Source organism: Anomaloglossus baeobatrachus, chromosome 2 (assembly GCF_048569485.1).
Source record: "Anomaloglossus baeobatrachus isolate aAnoBae1 chromosome 2, aAnoBae1.hap1, whole genome shotgun sequence".
Classification (NCBI taxonomy): Eukaryota; Metazoa; Chordata; class Amphibia; order Anura; family Aromobatidae; genus Anomaloglossus; species Anomaloglossus baeobatrachus.
The window spans coordinates 478,759,635-478,785,377 of NC_134354.1; the positions used below are offsets into that span (position 1 = coordinate 478,759,635).

The 25,743-nt window shown below is 50.0% G+C and overlaps 1 protein-coding gene across 3 annotated transcripts in view; it reads right to left on the reverse strand.

Moving 5' to 3' along the window:
- MRPL30 (mitochondrial ribosomal protein L30) overlaps nt 1-25,743 on the reverse strand; it is a 62,359-nt gene that overhangs the window by 1,167 nt on the left and 35,449 nt on the right. For all 3 annotated transcript variants that reach the window (XM_075334249.1, XM_075334251.1, XM_075334248.1), the window contains exon 5: nt 19,441-19,514. In XM_075334249.1, the coding sequence (XP_075190364.1) occupies nt 19,441-19,514 (74 nt within the window). The remainder of the gene's footprint in view (nt 1-19,440; nt 19,515-25,743) is intronic.

The following is a 25,743-nucleotide window of genomic DNA, read 5'->3' on the forward strand; positions in this document are numbered from 1 at the left end:
CACTAGATCCAACAAGTGCAAATCCTTTTCACATTGGTGAACTGGATGAGGACAAAAAGAAGGTAAGGAGATATCCTGATTGAGATGAAGAGGGGATACCACCTTCGGGAGAAATTCCGGAACCGGACGCAGAACCACCTTGTCCTGGTGAAACACCAGGAAGGGGGCTTTGCATGACAGCGCTGCTAGCTCAGACACTCTCCGAAGTGATGTGACTGCCACTAGGAAGACCACCTTCTGCGAAAGGCGTGAAAGAGAAATATCCCTCATTGGCTCGAAGGGTGGTTTCTGAAGAGCCGTTAGCACCCTGTTCAGATCCCAGGGTTCTAGCGGACGCTTGTAAGGAGGGACTATGTGGCAAACCCCCTGCAGGAACGTGCGTACCTGAGGAAGCCTGGCTAGACGCTTTTGAAAAAACACAGAGAGCGCCGAGACTTGTCCCTTAAGGGAGCCGAGAGACAAACCCTTTTCCATTCCGGATTGAAGGAAGGACAGAAAAGTGGGCAAGGCAAATGGCCAGGGAGTAAAACCCTGATCAGAGCACCAGGATAAGAAGATCCTCCACGTCCTGTGGTAGATCTTGGCGGACGTTGGTTTCCTGGCCTGTCTCATAGTGGCAATGACCTCTTGAGATAACCCTGAAGACGCTAGGATCCAGGACTCAATGGCCACACAGTCAGGTTGAGGGCCGCAGAATTCAGATGGAAAAATGGCCCTTGACACAGCAAGTCTGGTCGGTCTGGTAGTGCCCACGGTTGGCCCACCGTGAGATGCCACAGATCCGGGTACCACGACCTCCTCGGCCAGTCTGGAGCGACGAGGATGGCGCGGCGGCAGTCGGACCTGATCTTGCGTAACACTCTGGGCAGCATTGCCAGAGGAGGAAACACATAAGGTAGTCGAAACTGCGACCAATCCTGAACTAATGCGTCCGCCGCCAGAGCTCTGTGATCTTGAGACCGTGCCATGAATGCCGGGACTTTGTTGTTGTGCCGAGACGCCATGAGATCGACGTCCGGCGTTCCCCAGCGGCAACAGATCTCCTGAAACACGTCCGGGTGAAGAGACCATTCCCCTGCGTCCATGCCCTGGCGACTGAGGAAGTCTGCTTCCCAGTTTTCTACGCCCGGGATGTGAACTGCGGAGATGGTGGAGGCTGTGGCTTCCACCCACAGCAGAATCCGCCGAACTTCCTGGAAGGCTTGCCGACTGCGTGTGCCGCCTTGGTGGTTGATGTATGCCACCGCCGTGGCGTTGTCCGACTGAATTCGGATCTGCCTGCCATCCAGCCACGGCTGGAACGCCTTTAGGGCTAGATACACTGCCCTTATCTCCAGAACATTGATCTGAAGGGAGGACTCTGGCTGAGTCCAGGTACCCTGAGCCCTGTGGTGGAGAAAAACCGCTCCCCACCCTGACAGACTCGCGTCCGTCGTGACCACAGCCCAGGATGGGGGCAGGAAGGATTTCCCCTTCGACAGAGAAGTGGGAAGAAGCCACCACTGAAGGGAGGCCTTGGCTGCCCGAGAAAGGGAGACGTTCCTGTCGAGGGACGTCGACTTCCTGTCCCATTTGCGGAGAATGTCCCATTGAAGTGGACGCAGATGAAACTGCGCAAAAGGAACTGCCTCCATTGCTGCCACCATCTTCCCTAGGAAGTGCATGAGACGCCTCAAGGGGTGCGACTGGGCTCGAAGGAGAGATTGCACCCCTGTTTGTAGTGAACGCTGTTTGTCCAGCGGAAGCTTCACTATCGCTGAGAGAGTATGAAACTCCATGCCGAGATATGTCAGTGATTGGGCCGGTGTCAATTTTGACTTTGGGAAATTGATGATCCACCCGAATGTCTGGAGAGTCTCCAGAGCAATGTTCAGGTTGTGTTGGCATGCCACCCGAGAGGGGGCCTTGACAAGCATATCGTCTAAGTAAGGGATCACCGAGTGTCCCTGAGAGTGTAGGACTGCTACCACTGTTGCCATGACCTTGGTGAAGACCCGTGGGGCTGTCGCCAGGCCGAAAGGCAGTGCCACGAACTGAAGGTGTTCATCCCCGATGGCGAAACGCAGGAAGCGCTGATGCTCTGGTGAAATCGGCACGTGGAGATAAGCATCCCTGATGTCGATTGATGCTAGGAAGTCTCCTTGGGACATTGAGGCGATGACGGAGCGGAGAGATTCCATCCGGAACCGCCTGGTTTTCACGTGTCTGTTGAGCAGTTTTAGGTCCAGAACGGGACGGAAAGATCCGTCCTTTTTTGGCACCACAAACAAGTTGGAGTAAAAAACGTGGCCCCATTGCTGAAGGGGAACAGGGATCACCACTCCTTCTGCCTTCAGAGTGCTCACTGCCTGATGAAGAGCATCGGCTCGCTCGGAGGGTGGAGATGTTCTGAAGAAACGAGTCGGAGGACGAGAGCTGAACTCTATCCTGTAACCGTGAGACAGAATGTCTCTCACCCACCGGTCTTGGACATGTGGCAACCAGGCGTCGCAAAAGCGGGAGAGCCTGCCACCGACCGAGGATGCGTTTTGGGGAGGCCGAAAGTCATGAGGAGGCCGCTTTGGGAGCGGTTCCTCCGGCGGTCTTCTTAGGACGTGACTTAGACCGCCATGAATCGGAGTTCCTCTGACCCTTCTGTGGTCTGTTGGACGAGGAGAATTGAGATCTGGCTGAGGGCCGAAAGGACCGAAACCTCGATTGTACCTTCCGTTGTTGAGGTCTGTTTGGTTTGGACTGGGGTAAGGACGAGTCCTTTCCCTTGGATTGTTTAATGATTTCATCCAATCGCTCGCCAAACAGGCGGTCGCCAGAAAATGGCAACCCGGTTAAGAACTTTTTGGAAGCAGAGTCTGCCTTCCATTCACGTAGCCACATGGCCCTGCGGACTGCCACCGAATTGGCGGATGCTACCGCCGTACGGTTCACAGAGTCCAGGACAGCATTCATGGCGTAGGACGCAAACGCCGACGCCTGAGAGGTTAAGGACACAACCTGCGGAGTAGAGGCACGTGTGACTGCATTAATCTCAGACTGACAAGCTGAGATAGCTTGGAGTGCCCATACGGCTGCGAATGCCGGAGCAAAGGACGCGCCGATAGCTTCATAGATGGATTTCATCAGGAGCTCTATCTGCCTGTCAGTGGCATCCTTGAGTGATGCACCATCTGCCACTGCAACTATGGATCTAGCCGCCAGTCTAGAGACTGGAGGATCCACCTTGGGACACTGAGCCCAACCCTTGACGACATCAGAGGGGAAGGGATAACGTGTGTCATTAAGGCGCTTAGTAAAGCGCTTATCTGGAAAGGCTCGGTGTTTCTGGACTGTATCTCTGAAGTCGGAGTGATCAAGAAACCCACTCCGTGTACGTTTGGGAAACCTAAAATGGAATTTCTCCTGCTGAGAAGCTGACTCCTCAATCGGAGGAGCTGGAGAAGAAAGATCCAACACCTGATTAATGGACGCTATAAGGTCGTTTACTATGGCGTCCCCTTCAGGTGTATCAAGGTTGAGAGCGGTGTCAGGATCAGAGCCCTGATCTGCCACCTCCTCTTCATCCTCCAGAGAGTCCTCATGCTGAGACCCTGAACAGTGTGATGAAGTCGAGGGAAGCTCCCAGCGAGCCCGCTTAGCCGGTCTGGGACTGCGGTCCGTGTCGGAGTCCTCACCGTGGGACCTACGAGTCGCCCCAGGAGCACTTTGCTGCTCCAACCGAGGGGGGCCTGGGGTCAATGATTCAACTGTGCCCGGGGCCTGTGTTACCGGTCTGGACTGCAAAGCTTCTAGTATCTTAGCAGACCATTTATCCATAGACTCAGACAGTTTGTCAGCGAATACTGCAAACTCTGTCCCTGTCACCTGGACAGTGGCAGCAGGTGGTTCCACCTGGGCCGGGGGTCCCACCAGTGGCAGAGGCTCCGGCTGAGTGAGTGTCACAGGGGCCGAACATTGCACACAATGAGGGTAGGTGGAACCTGCAGGTAGCATAGCCGCACATGAGGTACAGGTTGCAAAGTAAGCCTGTGCCTTGGCACCCTTGCTTTTTGCGGACGACATGCTGTTGTCTCCTCTTAGAGCAATCAGAGAGGGTATATAGCCAAAAGCAAATAGTGCGGCCGTACAGAGTAAATGTATACAATATAAGCATATAAATATACACTTAGGCACCCAGGGGGGCCAGCACCTAGTAACAGGTGCGGCTTACCGACCGCCCTCAGCGGTTGTGTGACCACCAGATTCCCTGCCTGGGCCTCCCAGAGCTGTGGAGCTCGGTGATGTCTCCCCTCTGAAGTTCTCCAGCGTCAGAAGTGCCGACAGGAATGGCTGCCAGCGTTCTAAGAGGAGGAGGGGGCCGTGGGCGTGCCTCAGAAAGTGCGGGAATCTGGTGCCCCACGGTGCTCAGTGAGGGGGGAGGAGGATACGAAGTATGCTCCAGCCCTCAGCGCTGACGTCCAGTGCAGCGTCCCGCCCTTACCCCTGACTGGCAGGCCCGGGGGCGGGAGTATGCGGTACTAGGCCGCAAAAGCCGGGGAGTAAAGTTATAAGCGCGGCCGGCAAACAAGCGCGGTCAGCGCAGTAGTCCCGGCGCACCAACACACCCAGCAGCTGCTGCAGCGTCCATAACACAGGCGCTCTATGCGCCGTCCCCAAGGGGACACAGAGTACCTCAGAGGAGCAGGGCCATGTCCCTGACGATACCCGGTCTCCTGTCCAGCAGATTCCCCCAGGGGCTGCGGAGGGAGCACGGTCCCAGTGCCTGGTGACCGGTTAGGATCCCACTTCACCCAGAGCCCCTAAGGGATGGGGAAGGAAAACAGCATGTGGCTCCTGCCTATGTACCCGCAATGGGTACCTCAACCTTAACAGCACCACCGACCAGAGTGGGGTGAGAAGGGAGCATGCCGGGGGCCCTGTTATGGGCCCTCTTTTCTTCCATCCGATATAGTCAGCAGCTGCTGCTGACTAAATTGTGGAGCTTGCGTGCATGTGTGCCTCCTTCGCACAAAGCATAAAAACTGAGGAGCCCGTGATGCACGGGGGGGTGTATAGGCAGAGGGGAGGGGTTTACACTTTTAAGTGTAATACTTTGTGTGGCCTCCGGAGGCAGAAGCTATACACCCCAATTGTCTGGGTCTCCCAATGGAGCGACAAAGAAATAAAAGATGCAATCCTTGAGTAATCAGGTTAGAGTCTGCCTCCTGTAAACATTAAGGCATGTGCATATGGTGTCTTTTGGACGCCAAATAACCTGCTGAGGTTAAGCAGAAGGCTTTGCTGTCCGCTGATCGCTCTCCCATGTGTAGAGCCAGCATAAGCAAAATCAGGTTCTCTCACTTACTGCAGGTAAACTTTGTGTAGAAAGATCTCACTATTTTTAAAGTTCCCTTTTTAGTGAGAAAAGCATTTAAATCATGTTTTTTCTGTCCTTAAAATGGTTAAAGCAGCTTCACTCATTTCTGCATTCTGGAGATGAGTGGGGCTGTTGACGTCACATCTGCAGATATCTACCAGCTTGCATTCAGAAAAGACAGGTAATACTCATCTGTCCTATTAATTAGCATACGAATGCGAGCTGCCAGATGTCCGTAGTCACGCCACCACCGGTCCCGCTCTCCTCCCGATGAAGACGTAATCAAAGCTAAATTTTTATATCATGTTTTCCATATTCTCCATGTACACTATTTTTTTAATTAGAATCAATAAAATACACATTCTGCACTATGTATCTAACCAACTTGAAGGGTTAGCATGTTTAACATATAGTAGAAACTTGAACCACAAAAAAAATATACATTAGATTGCAAAAAAAAAGTGTCAGTCTAGATCAGACCTGGGCAAGGGGCGGCCCGCGGGCCACATCCGGCCCGCCTACTCTCTGTGACCGGCCCGCCCGTTTTCAGCCGGTGCAGTGGAGCCAGGCTGCAGCGTGCCGGGCAGGGAGAGATCCTGCAGCTCCGCACAGTCAGTGCAGGCAGCGGAACGCAGGAGTCTCTCCTCTGTTCCCTGCCGGCACTTTGTCAGTTACACACGCGCGCGCTCTGATGTTATCAGTACTGTGCTACGTGTGTCATTTCAAAAGTTCCCGCCCGGCAGGAGAAGGATCAGCACAGCGGGGGCCTTCACGGAGAGAAGCAGCGGCGGGGGCCTTTCGCAGAACAGCATCAGTGCAGCCAGGGCCCGTATAAGAGAAGGAGCAGTTCAGCGGGGGTCCGTACAACAGAAGGAGCAGCTCAGCGGGGACCCTGTACGGAGGTGCCTGAGGACGGGGACAAAAACAAGGGAGAGGCAAGTAGTGACTAATAAGCTGAGGAGGGGACAATGGGGGAGGGGGGGACTGGTGACTAATACTGGGGGTGTAGTGGTGTAGTTTTACAGGTGTAGTATATGGTGGTGTGTATATAGTGGTGTAGTACATGGGGTCAGGGGCGTATCGACCGTGGTCGCAGAGGTTGCCACTGCGACCAGGCCCGCAGAGTTATAGGGGCCCGCAGAGTTATAGGGGCCCGGCAGCCGCTCTGCAGAGCCGCCTGACAGGCCCCTATGTGTAGTGCCGCTGTGTAGTGGCCGACAATGCGACCGTCAGGGGGCCGGCCTGTGAGTCAGGGGAGCCCAGTGTCAGTAGAAGGGCCCCTGACCTGGAGAGGCCACCAGCCGTTTCTGAGCTGCAGCAGAGCAGGAGTGATCCTGACCTGCACAGCAGACGGAATAATCCATCCTGCAGGACCTGCGATGATGTCACGCCCATGTGACTGTGTGGGAGGAGACAGGATGCCGGGCTGAAAGCAAGAGATGCTGAATCCTGAAAGATTTGGACACATGATGACTTGTAATAAGGAAAGAGGGGACATGAGGGGGAGGGGGGCTGCAGGGTGAGTGGCATATGAGGGCTGCAGACTGACAGAAGGATGTGAAGGGGTGCAGAGTGTTTGAGAGGGGTAAGTTGGGGTACAGGCAGGGTGAGATATGTGGGCAGGATGTGTGACATATCGGGGTGTAGTGTGTGTGATATGGAGGTGCAGGCTGTATGGGGAGCAGGGTGTGTGACATATAGGGGTGTAGTGTGTGTGATATGGGGGTGCAGGCTGTATGGGGAGCAGGGTGTGTTACATATGGGGACAGGGGCGTAACTACCGCGGTCGCAGGGGTCAGAAGGAGAAGAGAGGTACTTGTTTTTTTATTTTGCTGGCTGCATGACACGTGGAGGCCTGGAGGGGCCTGGCTACATGATACATGGAGCGATACAAAGCTCCAAAAAACCATTTTATAGTATTGGCAGAAGGGTACCATAACAAGGTCCCTTAAAGACCAATGCAAACTCCATATAAAACATTCAGAACACAGGAGAAACAGGAGTTTTAAATGCAAAATATATTTATTATAGACAAGGAGGGGTTAAGGCAGGAGATTTAAAACAAATATGCAGGGCAGAAGTGGCAAAAAGATTATAGCTGTCAAATACAAAGTTGTATATATACAAACAAGCAGGCATAAATAGTATATATTAATAATATTGAATGTATGCAGAGAACCCGTTAGGAGATACAGTGATCTCTTGAAATTCAAGTGTGAGATGAACTCTCCAAAGGACATAAAGTGCTATAGTGCAGATTGATTCATAAATAGAAGTTCATCCAAAACACACACGAGCGGGTGTTCTGCATAGACTCACCCCATATGTAGAAAACTAAAATGCCTGCCCTGAAAAGTTTCACAAGTGAAAAACATACCTATATTAGGAACAAGACAAGGGATCGCCAATGCCACATAGATGCCCCGAATAAGAAAGTAACCCCCCGGCCCAACGACACGTGTTTCGCCAGGAGGGGGCGAGTGCACCCCACCTCACGGCTTCATCAGGAGGGAAGAATCATCCACCAGCTATACGGTAAAGCATTTAAATAGGCCGCCGAAAAGTACGTTCGGCAAATGCTGAATTTCCGGTCGCGTCATCCCCTTGACTGACGCATGCGCGTTCCGCCAAAGACCGCGCCGCGGGCAGGCCGGCCGCAAAGCAACAGGCGGCGCATGCGCAAGAGCCAGGACGCGTCATCCAGCTCCCGCGCACGCGCCGCCGCCACAATAGCGGCCGAACAGCCGGCAGCAGGGCCAGGCGGAACGCGCATGCGTGCGGAGGACAACGCAATCCGAGAATACTACAAAGATACCCCGGTGATTACAAAAAAGTGTATTTAAAAACATCAGCACAAAAAGACAACAGTAAATTATTACAAGAGAGTCACAACAAGATTTCTACATCATATCCAGATAAGGAAACCTCCATGGTATAAAATATTGGACATGTCTTCATGTGATTCACTATTTCGTGAGTCCAATCGATAACGTGCATGAATAGTATAGATGGAAGTTCCAAATATAGGGTCAACGCCCGCTGGAGATCCGAATCTAAGTATAAAGAAGCAGAAAAATCAGAATCCATGTAACAAAAGCGGCCAAAACATAAAAAATATATATAAAATAAAAGTGGAAAATAAAAATAAAAAATAATAAAAAATAAAAAATAAAAACGGGAAAAGAAAAAAAGGATGGACAATAAACAACCAGGAGGTAAAGAGACACAAAACAAAAAATGCAAAAAAGTTCCTAGGGGTCTGAATGAGACCATCTCCTTCGCATCCTTCCTATGAATATTTCGTCATCACCACTTTTGAATGCACCTTGGTGCATTTTTTAACTTTTTTGCATTTTTTGTTTTGTGTCTCTTTACCTCCTGGTTGTTTATTGTCCATCCTTTTTTTCTTTTCCCGTTTTTATTTTTTATTTTTTATTATTTTTTATTTTTATTTTCCACTTTTATTTTATATATATTTTTTATGTTTTGGCCGCTTTTGTTACATGGATTCTGATTTTTCTGCTTCTTTATACTTAGATTCGGATCTCCAGCGGGCGTTGACCCTATATTTGGAACTTCCATCTATACTATTCATGCACGTTATCGATTGGACTCACGAAATAGTGAATCACATGAAGACATGTCCAATATTTTATACCATGGAGGTTTCCTTATCTGGATATGATGTAGAAATCTTGTTGTGACTCTCTTGTAATAATTTACTGTTGTCTTTTTGTGCTGATGTTTTTAAATACACTTTTTTGTAATCACCGGGGTATCTTTGTAGTATTCTCGGATTGCGTTGTCCTCCGCACGCATGCGCGTTCCGCCTGGCCCTGCTGCCGGCTGTTCGGCCGCTATTGTGGCGGCGGCGCGTGCGCGGGAGCTGGATGACGCGTCCTGGCTCTTGCGCATGCGCCGCCTGTTGCTTTGCGGCCGGCCTGCCCGCGGCGCGGTCTTTGGCGGAACGCGCATGCGTCAGTCAAGGGGATGACGCGACCGGAAATTCAGCATTTGCCGAACGTACTTTTCGGCGGCCTATTTAAATGCTTTACCGTATAGCTGGTGGATGATTCTTCCCTCCTGATGAAGCCGTGAGGTGGGGTGCACTCGCCCCCTCCTGGCGAAACACGTGTCGTTGGGCCGGGGGGTTACTTTCTTATTCGGGGCATCTATGTGGCATTGGCGATCCCTTGTCTTGTTCCTAATATAGGTATGTTTTTCACTTGTGAAACTTTTCAGGGCAGGCATTTTAGTTTTCTACATATGGGGTGAGTCTATGCAGAACACCCGCTCGTGTGTGTTTTGGATGAACTTCTATTTATGAATCAATCTGCACTATAGCACTTTATGTCCTTTGGAGAGTTCATCTCACACTTGAATTGCAAGAGATCACTGTATCTCCTAACGGGTTCTCTGCATACATTCAATATTATTAATATATACTATTTATGCCTGCTTGTTTGTATATATACAACTTTGTATTTGACAGCTATAATCTTTTTGCCACTTCTGCCCTGCATATTTGTTTTAAATCTCCTGCCTTAACCCCTCCTTGTCTATAATAAATATATTTTGCATTTAAAACTCCTGTTTCTCCTGTGTTCTGAATGATACATGGAGGCCTGGGGGTGCTGACTCCATGATACATGGAGGTCTATGGGACTGCATAATAAACATAAAGGACACCTTATACATGGACTAGGGGTGCATTATACATGGAGGAGTATGGGGCTGCATAATACAATATGATGATTTATGGCGCTGCATTATAATACATATAGGACAATGGGGGCTACATTATAATATATGGAGGAATATGGAGGCTACCTTATACATGGACTATGGGGGTGCATTATAAAACATGGAGGACTATGTGGTGCAGTATAATATATTGAGGACTATGGGGTGAATTATCATATATGGAGAACTATAAGGTGAATTATAATACATGGAGAACTTTGGGGAAATGCATTGTAATACATGAAGAACTATGGGGGTGCATTATAATATATGACAGGTTATGTGGGACCCTTTATATTATACAGAAGGCTATGTGGAGGCCATTATAGTATTTGGAGCTCTATATACAGGGGGGACAAAGATACAAGTATGGGATAGTAACGTTTTGTGTTGAGGGAAAAAGGCTATTTCCCTCAGCACCCAGCTTTCCCATGCTCTGTTATGGGAAAGCTGGGTGCTGAGGGAAAGATGTATAGCAGAGCATGGGGAAGCTGGGTGCCGAGGACAAGATGGATATCAGAACATGGGAAAGCTGGGTGCTGATAGAGGGATTTCAGATCATGGGAAACCTGGGAGCGGAGGGTAAAAGCCAAGTGTCAGCGTCATTATCCTGTACCCCGAGTGTCAGTGTCATTATCCCATACCCTAAGTGTCGGTGTACGTGGAGGGGGGCCCCGGTCCAAATTTTGCACCAGGGCCCATCAAAAACTCTAGTTACGCCACTGCATGGGGTGTAGTGATGTAGTTTTATTACAGGTGTAGTATATGGGGGTGTTGTATATAGTGGTGTAGTATATGGGGGTATAGTTATGTAGTATATTATAGGTGTGCTATATGGAGGTGTAGTATATTACAGGTGTGCTATATGGAGGTGTAGTATATTACAGGTGTACTATGTGGAGGTGTAGTATATTACAGGTGTGCTATATGGAGGTGTAGTATATTACAGGTGTGCTATATGGAGGTGTAGTATATTACAGGTGTGCCATATGGAGGTGTAGTATATTACAGGTGTGCTATATGGAGGTGTAGTATATTACAGGTGTACTATATGGAGGTGTAGTATATTACAGGTGTGCTATATGGAGGTGTAGTATATTACAGGTGTACTATATGGAGGTGTACTATATTACAGGTGTATTATATGGAGGTGTAGTATATTACAGGTGTATTATATGGGGGTGTAGTATATTACAGGTGTATTATATGGGGGTGTAGTATATTACAGGTGTGCTATAGGAAGGTGTCGTATATTACAGGTGTATTATATGGGGGTGTAGTATATTATAGGTGTGCTATAGGAAGGTGTCGTATATTACAGGTGTATTATATGGGGGTGTAGTATATTACAGGTGTATTATATGGGGTGTAGTGATGTATATTACAGGTGTAGTATATGGGGTGTAGTGATGTAGTATATTACAGGTGTAGTATATAGGGGTGTAGTGATGTAGTATATCGCAGGTGTATTATATAGTGGTGTAGTATAATACAGGTGTATATGGGGGTGTAGTGATGTAGTATATTACAGGTGTAGTATATGGGGATGTAGTGATGTAGTATATTACAGGTGTAGTATATGGGGGGTGTAGTGATGTAGTATATCGCAGGTGTATTATATAGTGGTGTAGTATAATACAGGTGTATATAGGGGTGTAGTGATTTAGTATATTACAGGTGTAGTATATGGGGATGTAGTGATGTAGTATATTACAGGTATATGGAGGGGGTGTAGTATAATACAGGTGTAGTATAGGGGGGGGGGTGTAGTGGTGTAGTTTATTACAGGTGTAGTATATAGGGGTGTAGTGATGTAGTTTATTACAGGTGTAGTATATGGAGGGGGTGTAGTAATGTAGTATATTGGGTAGAACTGAGTTTATTATATTAGTCCGGCCCTCTAAACAAATCCCAATTTCTCATGCGGCCCCATGGGAAAATTAATTGCCCACCCCTGGTCTAGAGAAATCTAATGTAGACGTCATATGCAAGTCAGGCTGGAAGGGCAGTGGGGGCAACAATCTTTGCTTATTCCAAGTACACTCACATGCACATTCAGCCTCATTAGCGTATGGCTTCTATAATGAATTTCTCATGCACACTGGATCGTGACAAAGGTAGGAGTTTTATTGCGGGACAAGCGATTATACAGTCACATCATTACTTCCATATGAAAATCCTGCCCACGGCTTCTTTTTAATCTTAAAGTTGTCCATCTTCGCAAAACTGCTGCTCATAAATATTTATTAGGGGGTAAATCTATCTTCAGCACTCCCAGAACACACAAGTTCAAGGTAGGTAGGTCAATTATGTCACCTAACAGAAAAGCTCCTATCTTCAGACTCGATACAAGCCAAAACGTAAGGGTATGTGCACACACGATCAGGACCCGCTGCATTCTGGACGGCCGTGAGTCTCCTTCGCAGGAGACCGCAGCTGCTTGTACCCATGATCCGGGCTCGGGCAGTTACAGTCTCACGCTGTGGTGTCCCTGCGGAGAATGCTTGCGACTCCGCAGCAAAGAATTGACATGCTGTGGTTCAGGAAGCCGCACCACAGGTCAGTTTTCGCTGCAGGAAAAACAAGCATAGTGGGCACAGGATTTCTAGAAATCAAATTGACTCTGCTTGTACTGTACAACACAGCATTTTGGATACAGCTGGCACACGCTATATCCAAAATGCTGTAAACCCTGATCGTGGACATGTAGGGAAAGTTACTTACAAATGGCTCAAAGAGACAATAAAGAGAATTTTGTTACTTACCGTAAATTCTTTTTTTATAGTTCCGTATTGGGAGACCCAGACCATGGGTGTTTAGCTTCTGCCTCCGGAGGACACACAAAGTACTACACTAAAAAGTGTAGCTCCTCCCTCTGAGCTTATACACCCCCTGGTAGCCAGTCCTAGCCAGTTTAGTGCAAAAGCTGAAGGAGAATAGCCACCCACAAGTAGAACCGAGTAAGAACCGGAACAACCGGAGACTCTGTCCACGACAACAGCCGGTGATAACACACGGAACAAGAAAATTGCCAACAGGCAACAGGGAGGGAGCTGGATCTCCCAATACAGAACTATAAGAAAAAGAATTTACGGTAAGTAACAAAATTCTCTTTTTCTTTACCGTTCCTTTGGGAGACCCAGACCATGGGACGTTCCAAAGCTGTCCCTGGGTGGGAATAAACAGAAAAAACTAAGAAGTAGGCGGAGCCTAACTTCACAAGTGGGCAACAGCCGCCTGAAGGATGCGTCTGCCCAAGCTCGCATCTGCCGAAGCATGAGCATGCACTTGGTAGTGCTTCGAAAAGGTATGCAGGCTAGTCCAAGTGGCAGCCTGACAGACTTGTTGAGCCGTAGCCTGGTGCCTAAAAGCCCAAGAGGCACCGACAGCTCTGGTCGAGTGTGCTTTGATGGAAGGGAGAGACCACCTTAGGAAGAAAGTCCGGGGTCGGACGGAGAACTACCTTGTCTTGGTGAAAAACCAAAAAAAGGTGACTCCGAGGAGAGCGCAGCCAAATCAGAGACTCTCCTGAGAGAAGTTATGGCAACTAGAAAGGCCACCTTTTAAGAAAGACGATACAAAGAAACCTCCATAAGGGGCTCAAAAGGGGGTTTCAGCAATACCGTGAGGATTAAGTTAAGGTCCCAGGGATCCAAGGGCCGCCGATAAGGCGGAATGATGTGAGACGCACCTTGCATGAAGGTGCGGACCTGAGGCAGCCGGGCGAGATGCCGCTGGAACAGCACTGATAGAGCTGAGACTTGTCCCTTGAGAGAGTTGAGGGACAGTCCTAGCTGCAGACCGGACTGTAAAAAAGACAGAAGGGTCGGCAACGAGAATGGCCAAGGAGAATGGCCGGAAGAGCGACACCAGGACAGGAAAATTTTCCAAGTCCTGTGATAGATCTTGACGGAGGAAGACTTACGGGCCCGAGTCATAGTGGAGATTACTTCAGGAGGAATACCAGAAGCCGTCAAAATCCAGGACTCAAGAGCCACGCCGTCAATTTGAGTGCCGCAGAATTCGGGCGGAAAAACGGACCTTGTGAGAGCAGGTCTGGACGGTCCGGAAGATGCCACGGCATCTCCACGGACAGTTGGAGCAGGTCCGGATACCAAGCTCGCCTGGGCCAGTCCGGTGCAATGAGGATGACTCGACGGCCCTCCATTCTGATCTTGCGCAGGACTCTGGGCAAGAGAGCTAGAGGGGGAAACACGTAGGACAGACGAAACTGGGACCAGTCTTGAACCAGAGCGTCCGCGGCGAAGGCCTGAGGATCGTGGGAGCGAGCCACGTAAACCGGAACCTTGTTGTTGTGACGGGATGCCATTAGGTCCACGTCCGGAGTGCCTCACTTGCGGCAGATTGACTGAAACACTGCCGGGTGCAGGGACCACTCGCCACCGTCCACGGATTGATGGCTGAGAATCTGCCTCCCAGTTTTTTACGCCAGGGATATGGACTGCGGATATGGTGGACTTTGAGTCCTCCGCCCATTGAAGAATGCGTTGGACCTCCAACATTGCCAGGCGGCTGCGTGTCCCGCCTTGGTGATTGATGTAGGCAACCGCTGTCGCGTTGTCTGACTGGACTCGAATGTGCCTGCCCGCCAACAGGTGGTGAAAGGCTAGGCGAGCTAGAAGCACAGCTCTGGTTTCCAGCACATTGATTGAAAGGGCTGACTCGGACGGAGTCCAAGTGCCCTGTGCTCTGTGGTGGAGATGTACCGCTCCCCAGCCGGATAGGCTGGCATCCGTGGTGAGAATCACCCAGGACGGAGTCAGGAAGGAGCGCCCTTGGGACAGGGAGAGGGGTCGAAGCCACCACTGAAGAGAGCTCCTGGTCCGTGGCGACAGAGCCACTAACCTCTGTAAGGAGGAAGGCCGCTTGTCCCAACAGCGGAGAATGTCCAGCTGCAGAGGACGCAGATGGAACTGGGCAAAGGGAACCGCCTCCATGGACGCCACCATTTGACCCTGCACCTGCATCAGGCGCCTGAGGGAATAACGGCGGGACCTCAGGAGAGAGCGCACCGCTAGCCGGAGTGACAGCTGTTTGTCTAAGGGCAACTTCACAAGTGCTGGCAAAGTCTCGAACTGCATCCCTAGGTACGTGAGACTCTGGGTCGGAGTCAGAGTGGATTTGGGAAGATTGACAATCCACCCGAATTGGGCTAGGGTGGCGAGAGTGAGCGAAACACTCCGCTGACAGTCTGCGCTGGATGGACCCTTGACCAGAAGGTCGTCCAGATAAGGAAGCACTGCTAACCCCTGGAGGTGCAGGACCGCAATCACTGCCGCCATGACCTTGGTGAATACCCGAGGGGCCGTGGCTAACCCGAAGGGGAGAGCCACGAATTGGAAATGATCCTCTCCTATCGCAAAACGTAACCAACGCTGATGTGACACTGCGATTGGCACATGTAGATAGGCATCTCTGATGTCGATGGACGCCAGGAAATCCCCTTGGGTCATAGAGGCAATGACTGATCGCAGAGACTCCATGCGAAAATGCCGCACCCGGACATGCTGGTTGAGAAGCTTGAGATCCAGGATGGGCCGGAAGGTACTGTCCTTTTTTGGAACTAGGAAGAGATTTGAGTAAAAACCTCTGCACCGTTCCTGAGCGGGAACTGGGACAATCACTCCGTTTGCCTGCAAGGACGCCACGGCCTGCGAGAAGGCGGCGGCCTTGGAGCAGGGGGGAGTTGAGAGAAAAAATCTGTTTGGCGGGCTGGAAGAGAATTCTATCCTGTAGCCGTGAGATATGATGTCTCTCACCCACTGATCGGAGACTTGCTTTAACCAAGCGTCACCAAAGTGGGAGAGCCTGCCACCGACTAAGGACGTGGCTGGAGCGGGCCAAGAGTCATGAGGAAGCTGCCTTAGTGGCAGAACCTCCTGCGGTCTTCTGCGGATGCGCTTTTGGGCGCCAGTTGGATTTCTGATCCTTGGCTGAGTTAGCGGACGAGGCGGAAGGCTTAGAGGATGACCAGTTGGAGGAACGAAAGGAACGAAACCTCGATTGATTCCTACCCTGGGCGGGTTTCCTGGTCTTGGTTTGTGGCATGGAAGTACTCTTCCCGCCAGTAGCTTCTTTAATGATTTCATCCAGCTGTTCACCAAACAGCCGTGAACCAGCAAAAGGGAGCCCAGCAAGAAACATCTTGGAAGAAGCATCTGCCTTCCACTCTCGAAGCCACAAAATCCTGCGGATAACAAGAGAATTAGCTGAAGCCACCGCAGTGCGGTGAGCAGCCTCTAGCATGGCAGACATGGCATAAGATGAAAAAGCTGAAGCCTGAGAAGTTAAAGGTAACCATCTCAGGCATAGATTCCTTGGTGAGGGAATGCATCTCCTCTAGAGAAGCAGAGATGGCTTTGAGAGCCCACACTGCTGCAAAAGTCGGGGAAAACGCGGCCCCCGCAGCTTCATACACAGATTTGGCCAGAAGGTCAATCTGACGGTCAGTGGAATCCTTAAGTGAGGTGCCGTCAGCCACCGACACAACGGTCCAGGCTGTGAGCCTAGACACCGGAGGGTCTACCTTTGGGGAGTGAGACCACTCCTTGACCACCTCAGGTGGAAATGGAAACCGGTCATCAGAACCACGCTTTGGAAAGCGTTTGTCAGGGCAGGCCTTGGGTTTGGTCACAGCGGTCTGAAAACTGGAGTGGTTAAAGAACACACTCTTTACTCTCTTAGGCGAGGTAAACTGATGTTTTTCTGCCAAAGAGAGTTGCTCCTCTGACACTGGCGGATTGAGATCCAGCACAGAATTAATAGAAGCAATCAAATCACTAAGATCTGAGTCACCCTCAGAGAAATCGATGGGATACATAGCCTCCGAGCCCCCAGTGAGGGCATCCTCCTCATCTTGAGAGTCAGCTCTTGAGACAGAGCCGTGGGATGGGGAGGGGGAGGAAACCCTGCGCCTTCTCTTAGGAGCACGGGGTCTGGGATCAGATGATGAATCCTCCGTGAACTCCGATGGACGGAGGTCAGAGGATAGGAATCCTTGTCAAGAGTATTAGAGGCACCCTGTGAGGGTGGCTGATGCATATTCATCAAAGTCCTGGACAAAAGTCCCATGGGCTCAGCAAATGACTAGGATATGGACCTAGAAAAGGACTCTACCCAGGTCGGGGGTTCAGTCACAGGTGCAGCAGCAGCCTGAGAGACCACTGGGGTAACCGCCAAGTTAGAGCAACCATCACAGTGTGGATAAATGCTCGGCTCAGGCAGCAGGAGCTTACATGCAGTGCATGCAGAATAAAGCTTTGGAGCCTTGCTCCTTGCGTGAGACATGCTGCTGGAGTGGGGGCTTTGCAGAGAATGAACCCCAGGGAGAATATACAGAGGTCCACAACCGGAGACCGGCTGTGGCTTACCAGACCGCTGAGCGCGGTGTTGTGTGCCCTCCAGATCCCGAAGCCCGGTCCCCCAGTGCGCCGCACCTCAGCAGAGATGCAGAATGCAGGATGTCCCAGAGCAGAGTGAACTCTGCCTGAGAAATGGCCGCCGGAGCGAAGAGAGGGGGCGGGACTAGGGGCGTTCCTATAAAAGAGTGGGAACTGGAGGGCTATAGAGACCTGCAGGGAAGGAGGGACGCCCCAGCAGTGGGGAGTGTCCCTCCCCTGTGTAGAACGGCCGCCGGGAGGAGCCGAACCTGTCCCTCTGCATGAGTGACATGCGAGGGTAGGAAAATGAAACTAGGCCTCCGGCGAAGCCGGGGCCTAAATTTAAGCGGCGAGGGCGACAAGCAGGCACCATCGTCGCGGTTCTCGGGCAAAAGCTAGAGAACCCGCCGGAAAAGTTAAAACAATCACATACAGCATACTCTCCCCTTACAATAAAGAACCGGGACCCCCAACATAAACGTCTCAGGTACTTAGCTGCTGAGACGCAGGGCCATGTCCCTGGGGATGAGTGCTCCGGTCCAACAGAATCCTCAAGGGGCTGTGGATGGAGACCGGACTCCTGCCAGGCATGGAAACCGTGCTGGCTCCCACTTCAAGCCAGAGCCCAGAAGGGATGGTGAAGGAGCACGGCATGTAAGGCTGCAGCCTTGTAAATCAACCTTAACAACACCGCCGACACAGTGGGGTGAGAAGGGACATGCCGGGAGTCCAGACATGGACCCGCTTTTCTTCAAACTCTTTCCAAAAGTCAAACAAATCAGATGAGAATGCATGTGTGGATGTATGCCTCCTGACACAAAGCGTCACTGGCTAGGACTGGCTACCAGGGGGTGTATAAGCTCAGAGGGAGGAGCTACACTTTTAAGTGTAGTACTTTGTGTGTCCTCCGGAGGCAGAAGCTAAACACCCATCGTCTGGGTCTCCCAAAGGAACGATAAAGAAATAAACGTTAAATATATCATTTGCCTAAACATCCATAATATAATTTATTATACATTAATACTGATTAAAACGTATGCCAGCAGTTTGTGGAGGGGGTCAGAGTAACTTATAACTGTAGTAATTTAGAAGAGACATTTGTGTAATATTGATTAGATTGATCCCAGCAGAAAGAATATGGAAGACCTTTGCTTTCCTGTGAGCCATTGTTGGTGTGTGTTAGGTAAACAGACATGCCGAATATTAAATTTAAATAAGCTTTTAAGGGGATGATGGGAATTAGAAAAAAAAAAATGAAATAAAAATGGTCTAACAGCAACGATGTCATCGGTGTGACCAATGCAGCCAATCACAGGCATCAGCAGTTTTGTAGCATACATGCGATCACCACAACTGAGGCAAGTGATTGGCTACAGTGTCTACAGGACTTGAGAAGCGCGTCATCGGATGATTTAGGATTATATACTGTTTAATGTCACCTGACTGCTGATCGCAGCCAATTGCAGACCCCAGCGATCCAGTAAATAATAGACCAGCGATTTTTTTTTTTATTATTGTTATTTTTAAAACAAAAATACCAGTCCTCTGGGCAAGATTTTATTTTGCCCAGACAACCCCTCTAAGTATGGCCCTGCAAGTCACCCTTAAGAGAGATTGACAATACAAGGCACTAATAGTTTGCTCTATAAAACCAAAATTTGGTCACATCGGTTTAGAAAGAAGAACGACTAGAAATCAGTGTTTTGGCTACCCTCATATATATATATATATATATATATATATATATATATATATATATATATATATATATATATATATATATATATATATATATATATATATATATATATATAAAATTTGCTACTGTTGAAAGGAATGGGCTCCGAAGTATAGTAAACGTGTAATAGTGTTTACAAAAGTGGTACTAACAAGATACCAGAATGTTACCATAGGCCAACCCAATAACGAGACCAATAATGTACAAACCTTACTAAGTGCTTGATGACCTTCAGCTGATCATTGATTGATGGAATGTTCTTTAGCACAACTGGATTTTGAGCCTAAGAAAACAGTCCCAAAAAAACCATGGAAATTAATTACAAATATTAATCTGTCACCATTAATGACCACAGGAGAGTACGGAGTACAGTAGTCATCTTTTGCTATCACAGATGTGGCCATTTCTTGGATCTGCTCATAGCTCACCAACTGAATGTTTAAGAGCTGATTCATTAAAAATGGTACGCCAAATCTGTCAACTTTTGCTAAAAAGTGAGGAGGGGGATAAACGAATGCAGCTGACATTCATCACCTCAAAAAAATAAAAGGAAAAAACAGAAATATACTTTCATCCATGACCAAAGTACATTTCTTACATGACTAACGGCAGCAAAAAGATGCACCAAATTCATTAAGAGGTGTGCACAATTGGTGTATATCACCTTAACACACCTATCTTATCAAGGCAGGCATGCAGAAGGCCAGTCTTAATGAATCGCCTTAAGGTGGCTTTACACACTGCAACATCGCAAACGACATCGCTGTAACGTCACCGGTTTTGTGACATATAGCGACCTCCCCAGCGATATTGCAGTGTGTGAAACACATCAGCGACCTGGCCCCTGCTGTGAAGTTGCTGATCGCTACAAATCGTTCAGGACCATTCTTTGGTCCTTTGTTTCCCGCTGTGCAGCAAAGTCTCAGTGTGTAAAAGGACTTTACAGCGACTTTGTTAGCGACTTCCCTTTCAAAAAGCTGCTTTACAACGTCCCCAAAGACTAGCTAGGTTGTTCTGCAGGTCCGGATCGCTGTTGCGTCGTTGGCCAGGTTTGCCTGTTTGACAGCTCACCAGAGACTTTGTAGCGATCCCGGCCAGGTTGGGATCGCTAGAAAGTCTCAGTGTGTAAAGGGGCCTTTAGTGTCTTCGCTTACACAACATGGCCTTATCTCTCTTGGCTCAATTCTAGGATCCTTCCTCTTCCCCATCTATACCTTTAGACGTGGAAAGCTTATAGACTCCAATGGCATTTAGCCCCACATTAATGCATACAACAGTGAAATGTAATTCTGTTTCCTGGACATTACTTCTCTTCTATCCACAGCATCAGTTACAATACCCCTTTCCCCACAGATAATGCCTGCAGCACATTTATTCCTAATCTTACAAGTTCTCTGCCTTGAAATAACCTTTAAGTCTGTCCTATTTTTCTAGCCTTTGCCACCTCCAAAACATGTATCTAGAGTTCTCCACTTGACCTCGAGTATACAAATATCATAGTACATGCTGTATCCCCCAATGCACCCTCATTCCTGCTACTTGGTTAAGGTCTACTACTTGGTTAAGGTACCTCCTACTTCTGACAACGCAGTCACTGGGTAACTAATCACCAGAAAATACAGCGTTACACACATTACAAATGACGTACAAGGCTGTCAACAACATGTCCTCACCATATAATGAAGGGAATTTTGTTTACTTACCGTAAATTCCTTTTCTTCTAGCTCTAATTGGGAGACCCAGACAATTGGGGTGTATAGGCTATGCCTCCGGAGGCCGCACAAAGTACTACACTTAAAAGTGTTAGGCCCCTCCCCTTCTGCCAATACACCCCCCGTGCTCCCACGGGCTGCTCAGTTTTGGTGCAAAAGCAAGAAGGAGGAAAAAATAATTATAAACTGGTTTAACTTCAATCCGAAGGAAACTCGGAGAACTGAAACCATTCAACATGAACAACATGTGTACACAAAAAAACAGGGGCGGGTGCTGGGTCTCCCAATTAGAGCTAGAAGAAAAGGAATTTACGGTAAGTAAACAAAATTCCCTTCTTCTTTTTCGCTCTATTGGGAGACCCAGACAATTGGGACGTCCAAAAGCAGTCCCTGGGTGGGTAAAATAATACCTCGTAAGAGAGCCGTAAAACGGCCCTTTCCTACAGGTGGGCAACCGCCGCCTGAAGGACTCGTCCACCTAGGCTGGCATCCGCCGCAGCATAGGTATGTACCTGATAGTGCTTCGTGAAAGTGTGCAGGCTCGACCAGGTAGCCGCCTGACACACCTGTTGAGCCGCAGCCTGGTGCCTCAAAGCCCAGGACGCTCCCACGGCTCTGGTAGAATGGGCCTTCAGCCCTGAGGGAACCGGAAGCCCAGCCGAACGGTAAGCTTCGATAATTGGCTCCTTGATCCACCGAGCCAGGGTTGATTTGGAAGCCTGTGACCCTTTACGCTGGCCAGCGACAAGGACAAAGAGTGCATCCGAGCGGCGCAGGGGCGCCGTACGAGAAATGTAGAGTCTGAGTGCTCTCACCAGATCTAACAAGTGCAAATCCTTTTCACATTGGTGAACTGGATGAGGATAAATAGAGGGTAAGGAAATATCCTGATTGAGATGAAAGGGGGATACCACCTTAGGGAGAAACTCCGGAACCGGAAGTAGAACCACCTTGTCCTGGTGAAAAACCAGAAAAGGGGCTTTGCACGACAACGCTGCTAGCTCAGATACTCTCCGAAGTGAAGTGACTGCTACTAGAAAAACCACTTTCTGCAAAAGGCGTGAGAGAGAAATATCTCTCATTGGCTCGAATAGTGGTTTCTGAAGAACCATCAGCACCCTGTTTAGATCCCAGGGTTCTAACGGCCGCTTGTAAGGTGGAACGATGTGACAAACCCCCTGCAGGAACGTGCGTACCTGTGGAAGTCTAGCTAGGCGCTTCTGGAAAAACACAGAGAGCGCTGAAACTTGTCCCTTAAGGGAACCGAGCGACAAACCCTTTTCCCGTCCAGATTGAAGGAAGGACAGAAAAGTAGGTAATGCAAATGGCCAGGGAGAAAAACCCTGAGCAGAGCACCACGACAGGAAAATTTTCCACGTCCTGTGATAAATCTTGGCGGACGTTGGTTTCCTAGCCTGTCTCATAGTGGCAATGACTTCTTGAGATAACCCTGAAGACGCTAGGATCCAGGACTCAATGGCCACACAGTCAGGTTGAGGGCCGCAGAATTCAGATGGAAAAACGGCCCTTGAGACAGCAAGTCTGGTCGGTCTGGTAGTGCCCACGGTTGGCCGACCGTGAGATGCCACAGATCCGGGTACCACGACCTCCTCGGCCAGTCTGGAGCGACGAGGATGGCGCGGCGGCAGTCGGCCCTGATCTTGCGTAACACTCTGGGCAACAGTGCCAGCAGAGGAAACACGTAAGTGAGCTGAAACTGCGACCGATCCTGAACTAAGGCGTCTGCCGCCAGAGCTCTGGGATCTTGAGACCGTGCCATGAACGTTGGTACCTTGTTGTTGTGCCGGGACGCCATGAGGTCGACGTCCGGCACCCCCCAGCGGCAACAGATCTCCTGAAACACGTCCGGGTGAAGGGACCATTCCCCTGCGTCCATGCCCTGGCGACTGAGATAATCTGCTTCCCAGTTTTCCACGCCTGGGATGTGAACTGCGGATATGGTGGAGGCCGTGGCTTCCACCCACATCAAAATCCGCCGGACTTCCTGGAAGGCTTGTCGACTGCGTGTGCCGCCTTGGTGGTTGATGTATGCCACCGCTGTAGATTTGTCCGACTGAATTCGGATCTGCTTGCCTTCCAGCCACTGCTGGAACGCTTTCAGGGCAAGATACACTGCCCGAATTTCCAGAACATTGATCTGAAGCGAGGACTCTTGCCGGGTCCACGTACCCCGAGTCCTGTGGTGGAGAAAAAAACGCTCCCCACCCTGACAGACTTGCGTCCGTCGTGACTACTTCCCAGGATGGGGGTAGGAAGGATTTCCCCTTCGACAATGAAGTGGGAAGAAGCCACCACCGAAGGGAAGCTTTGGTCGCCTGAGAGAGGGAGACGGTCCTGTCGAGGGACGTCGGCTTCCTGTCCCATTTGCGTAGGATGTCCCATTGAAGAGGACGCAGGTGAAACTGCGCGAAAGGGACTGCTTCCATTGCTGCCACCATCTTCCCCAGGAAGTGCATGAGGCGCCTCAAGGGGTGTGACTGGCCTTGAAGGAGAGATTGTACCCCTGTCTGTAGTGACCGCTGCTTGATCAGCGGAAGCTTCACTATCGCTGAGAGGGTATGAAACTCCATGCCAATGTATGTGAGCGATTGGGCCGGTGTCAGATTTGACTTTGGAAAATTGATGATCCACCCGAAACTCTGGAGAGTCTCCAGGGTAGCGTCGAGGCTGTGTTGGCATGCCTCTAGAGAGGGTGCCTTGATCAACAGATCGTCCAAGTACGGGATCACCGAGTGACCCTGAGAATGGAGGACCGCTACTACAGTAGCCATAACCTTGGTGAAAATCCGTGGGGCTGTTGCCAGGCCGAATGGCAGTGCCACGAACTGCAGGTGTTCGTTTCCTATGGCGAAGCGCAAGAAGCGCTGGTGCTCTGGGGCAATCGGAACGTGGAGATAAGCATCTTTGATATCGATCGAGGCAAGGAAATCTCCTTGGGACATTGAGGCGATGACGGAGCGAAGGGATTCCATCCGGAACCGCCTGGTCTTTACGTGTTTGTTGAGAAGTTTCAGGTCTAGGACAGGACGGAAAGACCCGTCCTTCTTTGGGACCACAAACAAGTTGGAGTAAAAACCGTGGCCCTGTTGATGAAGAGGAACAGGGACCACCACTCCTTCTGCCTTCAGAGTGCCCAGCGCCTGCAGAAGAGCCTCGGCTCTCTCGGGAGGCGGAGAAGACCTGAAGAATCGAGTCGGGGGACGAGAGATGAACTCTATCTTGTAACCGTGAGACAGAATGTCTCTCACCCAGCGGTCTTTTATTTGTGGCAGCCAGGTGTCGCAAAAGCGGGAGAGCCTGCCACCGACCGAGGATGCTACTAGAGGAGGTAGAAGTCATGAGGCAGCCGCTTTGTTAGCGGTGCCTCCAATGGCCTTTTTAGGACGTGACTTAGACCGCCATGCATCAGAGTTCCTTTGTTCTTTCTGAGACCTTTTGGACGAGGAGAATTGGGACCTGCCCGCGCCCCGAAAGGACCGAAACCTCGACTGCCCTCTCCTCTGTTGGGAGAGGTTCTGCTTGGGCTGGGGTAAGGATGTATCCTTTCCCTTGGATTGTTTGATGATTTCATCCAGGCGCTCGCCAAAGAGCCTGTCGCCAGAAATTGGCAAACCGGTTAAACGCTTTTTTGGAAGCGGAATCTGCCTTCCACTCCCGTAGCCACAAGGCCCTGCGGACTACTACCGAATTGGCGGTCGCAACTGCCGTACGGCTCACAGAGTCCAGGACAGCATTCATAGCGTAAGACGCAATTGCCGAGGTCTGGGAGGTAATGGAAGCCACTTGTGGCGCGGCCGCTTCAATTTTCGCTTGACCTGCTGATATAGCTTGTAGCGCCCATACGGCTGCGAATGCTGGGGCAAAAGAAGCTCCGATAGCTTCATAGATGGATTTCATCCAGAGCTCCATCTGCCTGTCAGTGGCATCTTTAAGCGAGGCCCCATCTTCCACTGCAAGTATGGATCTAGCCGCCAGTCTGGAGATTGGAGGATCCACTTTGGGACATTGAATCCAACCTTTAACCACTTCCGGGGGAAAAGGATAACGTGTATCCTTAAGGCGCTTAGAGAAACGCTTATCCGGACAAGCATGGTGATTCTGGATTGCCTCTCTGAAATCAGAGTGGTCTAGAAACATACTCTGTGTACGCTTGGGGAACCTGAAGCGAAATTTCTCCTGCTGAGAATCAGACTCCTCCGCCGGAGAGGCTGAGGGAAGAATATCCAGCAACTGATGAATGGATGCAATAAGATCATTCACTATGGCGTCCCCGTCTGGAGAATTAAGATTGAGAGCGCTCCCAGGATCAGAATCCTGATCAGCTGTTTCCGCATCATTAACCAGAGAATCCCCCCGCTGAGACCCTAAACAATATGATGTCGAGGGAAATTCTAAGCGGGCTCGCTTAGACGATCTGGGGCTAGGTTCTAAGTCCGAACCCTCCGTCTGGGATGTATGAGATACCCCGTGAGGACATTGTTGGTCCAACTGAGGGGGGTCAGGGAACAATGATTCAACAGTGCTGAGATACCGGTCTGGACTGCAAGGCTTCTAGTATCTTAGCCATAGTCTCAGAGAGTTGATCCTTAAAGGCTGCAAACTCAGTCCCCGTCACCTGGACAGTGTCAACAGGTGGCTCCCCCTGGGCCCCTCTTAGCAGAGGATCCGGCTGAGGAAGTGTCACAGGGGTCGAACACTGTACACAATGAGGGTCAGTGGAACCTGCCTGTAGCTGGGTCTTACATGCGGCGCAGGCAACATAATAAGCCTGTGTTTTGG